General features: G+C 34.7%; 1 protein-coding gene across 7 annotated transcripts in view; it reads left to right on the top strand.

Moving 5' to 3' along the window:
- The window catches only part of RICTOR (RPTOR independent companion of MTOR complex 2), a 116,971-nt gene that overhangs the window by 70,034 nt on the left and 34,877 nt on the right, over window positions 1–12,060 (top strand). For all 7 annotated transcript variants that reach the window (XM_087443221.1, XM_087443222.1, XM_004422759.3 and 4 more), the window contains 7 exons: window positions 3,156–3,238; window positions 5,916–6,003; window positions 6,552–6,642; window positions 6,755–6,821; window positions 6,945–7,025; window positions 9,466–9,566; window positions 11,621–11,786. In XM_087443221.1, coding sequence (XP_087299347.1) covers window positions 3,156–3,238; window positions 5,916–6,003; window positions 6,552–6,642; window positions 6,755–6,821; window positions 6,945–7,025; window positions 9,466–9,566; window positions 11,621–11,786 — 677 coding nt within the window. The remainder of the gene's footprint in view (window positions 1–3,155; window positions 3,239–5,915; window positions 6,004–6,551; window positions 6,643–6,754; window positions 6,822–6,944; window positions 7,026–9,465; window positions 9,567–11,620; window positions 11,787–12,060) is intronic.

The following is a 12,060-nucleotide window of genomic DNA, read 5'->3' as shown; positions in this document are numbered from 1 at the left end:
GCACCCGGGATCCGAACCTGCGAGTCCTGGGCCGCCGAAACGGAGCGCAGGCACTTAACCGCTTGCGCCACCAGGCCGGCCCTAAATGTGTTACTTTATATTAATGATTACCTTCTTCCTTCTTAACTTTGTAGAATAATTTAAGGGATAGCATACAAAGGAATGTAGCAGTGAACAGAACAAGAAAAGTTACCTAAACATTTCTGTGTACCTAGGTAACCTAACTAACAGATATCTTTTCCATACAAATAACTATCCCAGCCATAGACTTGGCCCCTAGCCAGTGTATTTCCCAGGACTTCCTCTGGACTCTGAACGCTTTGGTAAAAACCCCAGCCTTGCCATACCTCATGACTGCCTATTTCCCCTTACCCTCATGGACAACCTCGTATTCTATTAGGGCCCAACCATCACACATACTTTTTCGTACTTTACCATCTTTCACACATTGTATCAACATAGAAACCAACACAGCTGTCCTGCCAAGCTTAACTGTCACTGCCCTTACCTCAGAACTCACTGTAACTTTGGTTTCTGTAGCTACAATCATCATCCTTTACCATCCTTCAGCTTCCTTGCCATTAGAGCGATTTCTATCTTAGCAAAACAAATGAATTTCATTGTGCTCTAACCACCAGTACAGCTTAGCTACTATCTGCTCATTCCCTCTACTTCCAGACTCTACTCTCCCTGTCACTGTCTCTCCAATCTCTGTCAGTCTCTTTCCTTGCTTCTCTTAAACATTCTTTCTGCTGTGCTTCAGTTTGTCTTGGGGTCCTTATACACTGATCCATCATGAGCAACTTAGAAGGTTGGAAATCTTCCACCCTCCTATTGAAGTAAGAGGAGAAATATGGCATTACAAGTTAGAACTTCGAAAACATTTTTTTCACAGAAATAATTTCGTAAATAATATTTATATTCTGTGGTACTATTTATGAATTAAGCTTTTGTATATTTGTAACATTATTTCTATGATATAATATATTTCAAAATCCAAACAGCTGATTGACAAATGAACTTTTAAAACACAGTTTCTTCATGAGTTACAACAGCCTGTTTTCCCTGTTAGTGCAGAGTGTGATCTGTAAAGACTGTGTCTTAGTCTCTAATCTCTCGTATGGCTATCAAACATCAAAGTTTGAGAAATACCATTTTGATGATTTAAGCAAGTAAGTCTACCTATTATGTTTTAATTTTAATTTTGAACCTCAATTCAAAGAGAAACTATAGATTATTCATAAATATATGTGCTTAGTTAGCTAGAAGTAACAGGGGACTTCAGAGTCCTATATGACTTTTTAAAAATGTTTTTCCCAGCACTATATTATCAAAAATTTGAAATGTACACAAAAATTATACAGTGAACCCATATACTCCCACCACCTAGATTTTCTTCTAGTTGCTTTATTACATATCTTTCCATCTACCCATCTGTCTGTGAATTCATCAGTCCTCTTATGTTATTTTAATGCATTTTAAAGGAAGTTGCAGAATTCAGTACTCTTGACTTCTGAACACCTCAACATGCGTATTATTACTGAGAGTTTAGTATTTGTTTATGGCCCTGATTTGGTTATTTTTGTTTGTTTTTGGTTTTGTTTTTTTTGAGGTAAAATTAACCCCTTTCAGTCAAATGCACAAATCTTGAGTCTGCCACTTGATGAGCTTTGACAAATGCTTACACCTGTGTATCTAAACCCTTTTTAGGATATAGAACATTGCCATCACTCCAGAAAGTTCTCTCATGCCCCTTCCCAGTTAACCCCTGACCTCCACTCCCCTAAGAAGCAACCAGTGTTCTGTTTATTTTCGCCATAGATCAGTTTTGCCTGTGTGTGTAAGTTGAATATGTATGTTTTTGTGTAAGGCTTTTTTCACTCAGCATAATGATTTTGAGATTCATTCGTGTTGTTGTATATATCAGTAATATGTTCCTTCTTATTCATGAGTAGTATTCCATTAGGTGAATATACCACAGTGATTTTAGCCCTCCTCCTGTTAGTGAACACCTGGCCTGTTTCCAGTTTGACTATTATAAATAAAGCTACTATGAGCAGTCTTGTACAAGTCTTTTTGCAGATACGAGCTTTCATTTCTCTTGAGTAAATAGCCAAATGGAATTCCTGGGTCACAGGGTAGATATATGTTTAGTTTTATAAGAAACTGCCAGACTTTTTTCTCTAAATACTCACACTATTTTATTCTCCCATTATCAGTGTATTTGAGTTCCAGTTGCTCTGCATCCTTGTCGGCATTTGGTGTTGTCAGTCTTTAATTTTAGCCATTCTTGTGGGTGTGTAGTGGTATCACATTGTGAATGTAATTTGCATCTCCTTGATTACTAATGATATTGAACATTTTGTATGTGTTTATTGGCTATTCATATATCTTCTTTTGTGACATGATATTAATATGTTGAAAATTATTTGACTCAATTATCTCACTTAAAATTTTGTTCCATAAAATTTATTTAAAGTCGTTCAGTTATACTCTTCTGTGCATTCAGTACATTTTAGAAGTAAACCTTTAAAAGATAAATACACAGCAGTTTTTCACTTTAGGTTGAGGAGGCCTTAAATAAGGGAGATAGACCGTTGTCTTAATCTCTCCAGTATTCTTACTCCCTGAGAATCACTCATCAGCAAATGGGAGTAGTAGTCAGATTCATGAACATTTTTGCGTATGAAACAAATAGATGGAATTTAAATGAGACAATTATCAATAATCTCTAATCAGTAGAGAAATTCAGAGAATGTTTGAAATATATCATCACTTATAGTAACCAAATAATATAATAATATAGTTTTGCTTTGTGGAAAAATATCACAGATTTTGTATTATGGATCTATTAACTATAGAAATTTTTTTGAAATCCAAGTCAGTGATTTCTTTTTTTTTTTTTTTTTTCTTTAAAGATTTTATTTATTTTATTTTTTCCCCCCAAAGCCCCAGTAGATAGTTGTATGTCATAGCTGCACATCCTTCTAGTTGCTGTATGTGGGACTCGGCCTCAGGATGGACGGAGAAGTGGTGCCTTGATGCGCACCCGGGATCCGAACCCGGGCCACCAGCATTGCAGAGCACGCACTTAACCACCAAGCCACAGGGCCGGCCCTAAGTCAGTGATTTCTTTTTCTTTTTATCCTCTTTAGGTATTATTAATTTATGTAAACCTGGAAACTCTGGGATCCAGTCTCTAATTGGAGTACTTTGCATACCAAATATGGAAATAAGGGTAAGTAAGTTATTCTGATTGTTTTATTCCTGGACTTTTAACAGAGGAAATGAATTGTAAAAAAAGTTATTTCAGGTGATGCTTTTCCCTCATAAATTGTTAATCTGTATCATAGAACATTTAAAAAATACATAAATAAATATTTTCTATTTAATTGGACTCCAAGGATAATATGAATCATTTGAAATGCTGCTGTTGCTAGTAACTATGGCTTTGTTAAAAATTAGATTAAAAATATGAAATTAATTATCCGTTATTCATTAAAACATGCAAACAGTACAGAAGGGCATTCTCATTGTGAAAGGTTTAAACAATACAAAAATATATTTAGGAAAGAGTACATATAGTATTTATGCATCTTATGCCTTGTAACTTGGGTTTTTTATAATATGTTATGAGTGGTGGTTCGTGGGGATTTTTGTTTTGTTTTGTTTTGTTTTTTGCTGAGGAAGACTTGCCCTGAGCTAACATCTGTTGCCAATCTTTCTGTTTTTGTTTTTGTTTTTTGGCTTAAGGAAGATTAGCCCTAAGCTAACATCTGTGCCCATCTTCCTCTACATTGCATGTGGGTCGCTGCCTCAGCATGGCTGACAAGTGGTGTAGGCCTGTGCCCGGGATCTGAACTCGCAAACCCGGGCCGCCAAAGCACAGCGTACCGAACTTAACTACTAAGCCATGAGGCAGGCCCCGATGAGTGGTGGTTTTGATTAAAATTAGGTTGTTAATATTTATATGCTTATTTATTAGATATATTCCTAAATTATTAGTGCATAAGAATTTGTATTGAACAGCTAAAACAAGTTGAAATTGGAGGGAAAAATATTAACTCTTCAAGTGGTTCTTCCTTTTCCCCTTAAATGTTTTTGTTTGTTTTAATTTTGTTCAAAGGAATAAATGTGCTGCTTTATTATTTCTTTGTATGAACGAAGCCTAGAGTGGAAAAATATTGTTGGAAAATATTAGCCAGGGGTGCCTTGCTTAACATGTGAACTATAAAAGCATTTAGTCCATGGCAATGGAAGGATGTGATTATAGATGGAAAGATCTACGAGCAGGGAACTAAAAGTTGGGGCAATGGTGAAAGAACGTAGTCTTTGGAGTTTGGCCAACTGAAGTTTCACTCTTGGTTTTATTACAGTTATGCATCCCTCAATGACAGGGATGCATTCTAAGAAATGTGTCATTAGGTGATTTTGTTGTTGTGTGAATATCATAGAGTGTACTTAACATAAACCTAGATGGTATAACCTACTACACACCTAGGCTATATGTATAGCCTATTGCTTGTTACAGCCTATTGCTCCTAGGCTACAAACCTGTACGGCACGTTGCTGTCCTGAATACTATAGGCAATTGTAACACAATGGTAAGTATTTGTGTATCTATACATATCTAAACATAGAAAAGGTACATTAAAAATATGGTATAGAAGATAAAAAATGGTACACCTCTATAGGATACTTACCATGAATGGAGCTTGCAGGACTGGAAATTGCTCTAGGTAGGTCAGTGAGTGAGTGGTGAGTGAATGTGAAGGCCTAGGACATTACTGTACACTACTGTAGCCTTTATAAACACTGTACACTTAGGCTACACTAAATTTATAAAAAAATATGTATTTTTATTTTTTCAGTAGTAAAGTAACCTTAGCTTACTGTAACTATGTCACTTGATAAACTTTTTAATTTTTTTAACTTTCTGATCCTTTTGTAGTAACACTTAGCTTAAAACACAAACATATTGTACAGCTGTACAAAATTATTTTCTTTCTTTATATCCTTATTCTATAAGCTTTTTTATATTTTTAAATCTTTTTACTTTTTAAACTTTTTTGTTAAAAATTAAGATACAAACACACACATTAGCCTAGGCCTACACAGAGTCAGGATCATTAACATCACTGTCTTCCACCTCCACATCTCCCACTGGAAGGTCTTCAGGGACAGTAACATCCATGGAGCTGTCATCTCCTATGATAACAATGCCTTCATCTGGAATACCTCCTAAAGAACCTGCCTGAGGCTCTTCTTGAGGAGGTGTTACTCGTTTCAGAAATATATCCATGGTGGTTTGTTTTTTTCGTCATAGGTTTGCTTGCAAACAGATGATGCGTCATGAACATTCCTCTCTATTAATGAAAACCTTTTGGTGTTGAGGTCCATGTTTTCAGACTTTTTAAGGAGCTTATTGAGGTCTGCAAAAGCTTCTGCTAAACCCTTCACTGTGAATTTTCCTGGGAGTTCTTCTTTTTCTTTTCCTGCAGTTTTCTTTTTCTTGTTATGATGTCACTAAGCAGTAGGAATTTTTCAGTTCCGTTATAATCTGATAGGATCACTGTCGTATATGCGGTCGTTGACTGAAATGTTGGTCATATGTGGCATATGACTGTATTTATAGCTCCATGACTGTGGGCAAATTACTTTTAATCTTTAAATCTATTTCCTCTTTTGTACAATGGGGATAGTAAAAGATTTATTGAGAAGATTAATTCATGTATGTAGTAAGCATTCAGTAGTTAGTTATCCCTTTTCTAATATAGGCTTCATGACAGTAGTTTTCTAAGATGTAGTAGTTCTGTTTTTATCAATTTTTTATTCTAGATATAGGACAGTTAAAAAATCTTTAAGCAAAGATTTATTCCATAAGAAAAATGAACTGTATTTATTTGCACTTGCAGCGAGGTCTGCTTGAAGTGCTTTATGATATATTTCGTCTTCCTCTACCTGTTGTGACTGAAGAGTTCATAGAAGCACTGCTCAGTGTAGGTAAGTATTGAAGTGCATTTGCATCTATTCATATATTGTAATTTTTTGACTGGTTTATCTAATGGAGACAGAATCCCTCAAAGGAAAAATACTGAACTAAATACTGAATATCATTTTCTTTTCTTACTGCATCATTAGGGCCTGAAATTAATAGAAAAAGAAAACCTCAGACAAATTTCTAAAAATAAGAAATTTTAATTTTTTTCTCTATCACACTAGCTCTTGCAGATGAGCAGTGAAGTTAATAGAAAGATGGACCAAGAAAGGAAGAAAGGAGACAATAAGAAACCTATGTAAATCTCAAATTAGATGATCTAATTCTTGTCTTATTTTATTTTAGCCAAATGATTCCTAGGTCCCATATGAAGGAAGTTAGATCTGTGTACACTTACATAAGTCATTTTTTTCTGTATGCCTTTTTTAATCTATTTTTTAACCAACAGTTAGAAAAGTTATTCATAGCTTGGCTGGCTGATTTTTCTACACTTATCTGGAGTGTTTCAGTGATATCTAATTTTATTCTAACTACCTAATTTTAACTATTTTAGATCCAGGGAGATTCCAAGACAGTTGGAGGCTTTCCGATGGCTTTGTAGCTGCTGAGGCGAAAACTATTCTTCCTCATCGTGCCAGATCCAGGTAGATTTTAGATATAGAAATGGCTCAATTTATTATGATTACTGTTTTTATGTTGAATTATGGAATACATGGAACATTATTTAAGCTGTTTCTGTGCTGTGTTGATTTCCAGGCCAGACCTCATGGATAATTATTTGGCACTGATACTCTCTGCATTTATTCGTAATGGACTTTTAGAGGTAAGACTTATTTTATTGTTTTATTTTCTCTAACAAAATTCTTTTAGAACAGATATATATGATGCATAAATGTGTTCATATGTACTATTTTGCAACCATGATATTTTCTTTTTATTTTCAAAGGGTTTGGTTGAAGTGATAACAAACAGTGATGACCATATCTCAGTTAGAGCTACCATCCTTTTAGGAGAGCTTTTACATATGGTAAGTTTAGCAACTTCTGATTATGTTTCATATCATTAACGTTTTAATTTATAAAGAGGTTATTTTAACAATGTTACTTTGTATTATCTCAAAAAATAAATTTGCATTTATTTGAATTGTTATCTTTGCATTACAAAGAGCCCTTGATTCCTTGTATCTTGATATATATAGAGGCTAGTTTTGTAAATGGAACAAATATCAAAAATACAAAGTACTGAATATTGATTTTTACACTCATTTTCAGTGTTGACATTTTGAGTCCTATAAATCTTAATCTCTCTCAGAAAGACTTACTACCTAAAAAACAAGAAATTATAAAACTATAGATACTACTTCAGTCAGCTAGGAATAGAGTTGATATATGGCAATCAGGGTCTGAATTAAAGAAAATTTTGTGCAAAATTCTAAATATAACTGTCTTGTTTGAACACAGTCTTCTCACAACTTGTAGGCTGAGGTTTAGGGTGTGGGTATCTTTTTCTTTCTTTTTTTTGCCTTTATTTTGTGACATCAGTAACTTCTGGAAACAAGGATCTAGGAAAGTAATCTGACCATTCTCTACTCCCAGCGAATTAAGCAATGGATGTACTCTGATCGTTTGCAAGATAGAAATTCGTATTTCTAGGTCACCTATGAATAAAATACTAAATAAAAAGAACGACTTTATAGATAAACAAACACATGGACAAAGAGAACAGATGGGGAAGGGGTTGGGGGGTGGGCATAAGGGGTAAAGGGGCACATATATGTGGCGACTGACAAATAATAATGTACACTTGAAATTTCACAGTGTTATAAACTATTATGACCTCAATAAAATTAAAAAAAAAAAGAACCACTTTAAACTTATTAAGGAAGAAGTAACCTTATGGCACATCTTTTAGAATTATGTTATGGCTTGCTTTTATTGGCAAAGTATTTTTTGTTTTTACTGTTATTTCAGTCTCCCCACCTTCAGTCCCCCTGACTCCCACATAGCAGCTGGGCTGTTTGAGTGAGGTAAACAGAATTAAACAGAGTTTAATGATAACTGTCTTGTTTATCAGTGAATTATTTAGCCACTTGTTCTGTTCTTCTTCAACCCATCTATGAAAGAATTAAGTAATATCACAGGTTCTCAGGTCTGATTATTTTTATTTATTTTTTTAAATTTTTTGGTGAGGAAGATTGGCCCTGAGCTAACACCTGTGCCCATCTTCCCCTAGTTTCTATATGGCATGCTTCCACAGCATGGCTAGATGAGCGGTGCGTACATCCGGGCCGGGGATCCGAACCCGTGAACCCTGGGCTGCCGAAGAGGAACACAAAAACTTAGCCACTATGCCACTGGGCTGGGCCCTGATTATTTTTATTTTAATTCTTAGGATATCATTTCTTGGGCCAGCCCTGTGGCTTAGCGGTTAAGTGCGCGAGCTCCGCTACTGGCGGCCCGGGTTCCGATCCTGGGTGCGCACCGACGCACCGCTTCTCCGGCCGTGCTGAGGCCGCGTCCCACATACAGCAACTAGAAGGATGTGCAACTACGACATACAACTATCTACTGGGGCATTGGGGAAAAAAAAGGAGGAGGATTGGCAATAGATGTTAGCTCAGAGCCGGTCTTCCTCAGCAAAAAGAGGATTAGCATGGATGGTAGCTCAGGGCTGATCTTCCTCACACACACACACACACACACACAAAAAAAGATGTCATTTCTTGTAAGGTTATCGATATCCAGAATTATTTGCTTTTATTTGACGGAATCTCTTTTATAAATTTCATCTGTTCCCTTCCCTCATACAACAGAATGCTAAGATTCCCTTAAAGTGTAAAAGCTGGTCATTTTGAGAGTGGCAGTGTTAGTTCATTGCTTATTATTCTTACATCTTCTGACTTCCACATTTAATTAATTTATGTATTTTCATTGGTGGAAAGCAGATTGAGTGGTGGAATTTTGTTTGGAGAGCAAGAGTTAATAATAAGTTTCTTATTTTAAAGATTGTTGCAATATGAGACAAACTTGTTTTGAGACAGTGGTTTTTAAAACTTAAGAAGTCAACTCATAAGTTATGATATTGCAACTAGCGTTTTAAATGTTATTTTCAATGTAACATTATAGTACTGGATCTAAGTTTTGATATATAATCCTTTTAGGTCATTTAAAAATTGAGTTTAATTGGTTATCACTTAAAATTCATAATTTAATGATAACATAATAAAAGATCTATGAAATTTAGTGGTTTTACTAATAGAGTATGAATTTTTACCTTTATATTTGTTACATCCCATCCTTGTTGAAAGTAGGTAAGATAAAAATTATAAATAAATATATATTGGAAAGTAAATCATTAAGTTAATTTCATGAGTAAAACCTCGGAGTCTTTAGTATTATATCTGTGGATAATCTATAACATAAAATATTTCTATTTCTCAACTCATAAAATGTTATGTTTCATTTTAGGCAAACACAATTCTTCCTCATTCACATAGCCATCATTTGCACTGCCTGCCAACCCTAATGAATATGGCCGCATCCTTTGATATCCCCAAGGAAAAGAGACTGTAAGTATCAGAGCTCTAGCAAAGCTTGTGCCTGGTATTTGTATTTAATACCCACTTAGATGACCTTCTCTTCTTTTTAAAAGGTAGTATGTATAGGTTATGCTTAGATGTTCTTTTAGGGAAGCCTTACAGATAAGAGGAAAATTAATAGTTTAATAATTGGTATCTTAGACTACAAGGTATTGGAGCTTAGTAAAATCAACTTTTTCTGGTATGTTTCTGGACAAGGACATAGACTTTCTATCAGATCACTAAAAATGTTGGTTGAGAGTTTTTTTGGACTATTTTATTTTTTGAGCAGCAATTCAAGCTCTTTTTTTAAAGTCTAAATTATTTCAAATTAACTAGGCCCCAGAACTAACAATATATTCTTTTATATGTGTGGTTAAAAATGTTGGAAGTGAGGGGCCGGCCCGGTGGCACAGCAGTTAAGTGCACGTGCTCCGCTGTGGCGGCCTGGGGTTCGCAGGTTCGGATCCCAGGCATGCACAGACACACCGCTTGCTAAGCCATGCTGTGGCGGCGTCCCATATAAAGTAGAGGAGGATGGGCACGGATGTTAGCCCAGGGCCAGTCTTCCTCAAGATAAAAAAAGGGGAGGATTGGCATCGGATGTTAGCTCAGGGCTAGCCCTCCTCACAAAAAAAAAAAAAAAAAAATGTTGGAAGTGAATATCCCATACTGTAGTAACTAAGGTAAGCTAAACTCTTAATACTGAAGGAGATACTGCAAACATAATTTATAAACAAAAGTATGGTAATACAGCCATAGCTCTGCTGGAGTTCCAGGGCTAATAAAATACAATTTAAAAGGTAAAGATGGAGGAGCTTGATTGGGGAGTGCTAGTAGGAATCTTCTTTCATTTTGTAAAGATTATGTCTAGGCCAGGGTGTCTTTTTGCTTTTTCCTATTATGATCAGAAAAATATACATATTTGGACCTCATTATTTCTTTTCGTAATGTTAGTGAAATGTCATTAGCTATTCATAACTACGAATTTTTGTTAACAGTTATAATACATTTCTCAAAAGTTAGTTACCTTTATTAATTAAGAAGTACCCATATGGGCAGCACTATAAATAAATAATATTCTATTTATTAATTTTAATTCTGTCAATGAAAATACTATTATTTAACAGACTGAAGTTGTATTATAAACTGAGAGCATTCAAGACCATCTCAGTTCTGACTCTAAGGCATACATTACTAATGGTAGCTTTCAGCTTTTATTTTAGTAGTTTCATGATGGAAAAATGTACTTTCCCAAAGCCTGGTAGACGTAAACTCTCTGGGTCAGATTATGGCCATGAATTTCAGGGTTCATCAGGAATTTAAATTTACCTTCAAAATTCCAGTAATAATAATAATCTTAGAATGCTTTTTGTTTGTTTGTTTGTTTGTTTTAGCTCAGTAAGCTCTCTTTACTGATAGAGTAAATACTTGCCGATCTGAGCACATTATCAAGGATTTTAAATTTTAAATCTGATTTGTATTTACCAGAAGTTCTGACGTTGAGACTTGATTGCTACTACATTCTTGAAAACTGCACTTTTATGCACCACAAGGAATTAAAAATAATTTTTGAAAGGATACCTTTTATCAGTGGGAAAATAGAGACTGTTCAATTGATGCTGGAATCATTGATTATCGTATTCCCACCTCATATCATAAATAAAAATCAATTTCAGAAGGATTAAGGACTTAGACATGAAAAGCAAAGTTTTAAAACTATTATAAGAAAAAAGTAGAAAATTAGGTTTCTGACCTTGTAGAAGGAGTTCTTAAAACCAATATATAAAAAGTGCCCACCACTCTAGAAGAAAAGATTAGTAAGTACATGTTTAGTTGAGTCTAAAAAATTACTGTTTCTTCATACAAATCAGTAGTGTTCTTGATTTTTTTCTTGTGACTCCAAATTTGATTAAATAATTTACTTGTTAGTAACAATCTCTATTTTGAATTTATGCAAGTTTTAATAGAGTAATTCACCAAAGTGGTCTCTTTAAAATTATGCTAGCCTTGCTACAGTATTAATTGAATTTTTTTCTCATTAGGCGAGCCAGCGCAGCCTTGAACTGTCTAAAACGCTTCCATGAAATGAAGAAACGAGGACCTAAGCCTTACAGCCTTCATTTGGATCACATTATTCAGAAAGCAATTGCAACACACCAGAAACGAGATCAGTATCTCCGAGTTCAGAAAGATATATTTGTTCTTAAGGTACCGACATGAAATTACCTTTTCAATTAGTTTCCTAATTCTTTATCACTGGATTTTAGTATACATAGACTTGACTGAGTTTGCAGTTTTATTCATGTGTATGGATTTTCAAATGGCTTCCAAGTTTTATAATGACTAGGCAGTTTAGAGCTATGTTTTACAACTTTTTAAGGTTAAAAAAACCTTGATAATTCATCCTTAAATGAAAAATCTTTGTTTTTAAAATTTGGACATAGTTTTGATGTGAGGACAATTTGGCTTAATTTTTCTTATT

Source organism: Ceratotherium simum, chromosome 18 (assembly GCF_057802395.1).
Source record: "Ceratotherium simum simum isolate JZ-2026a chromosome 18, ASM5780239v1, whole genome shotgun sequence".
Taxonomy (NCBI): domain Eukaryota; kingdom Metazoa; phylum Chordata; class Mammalia; order Perissodactyla; family Rhinocerotidae; genus Ceratotherium; species Ceratotherium simum.
The sequence above is the reverse complement of the archived record's forward strand: the minus strand, read 5'-3'. Positions and strand labels throughout refer to the sequence as shown.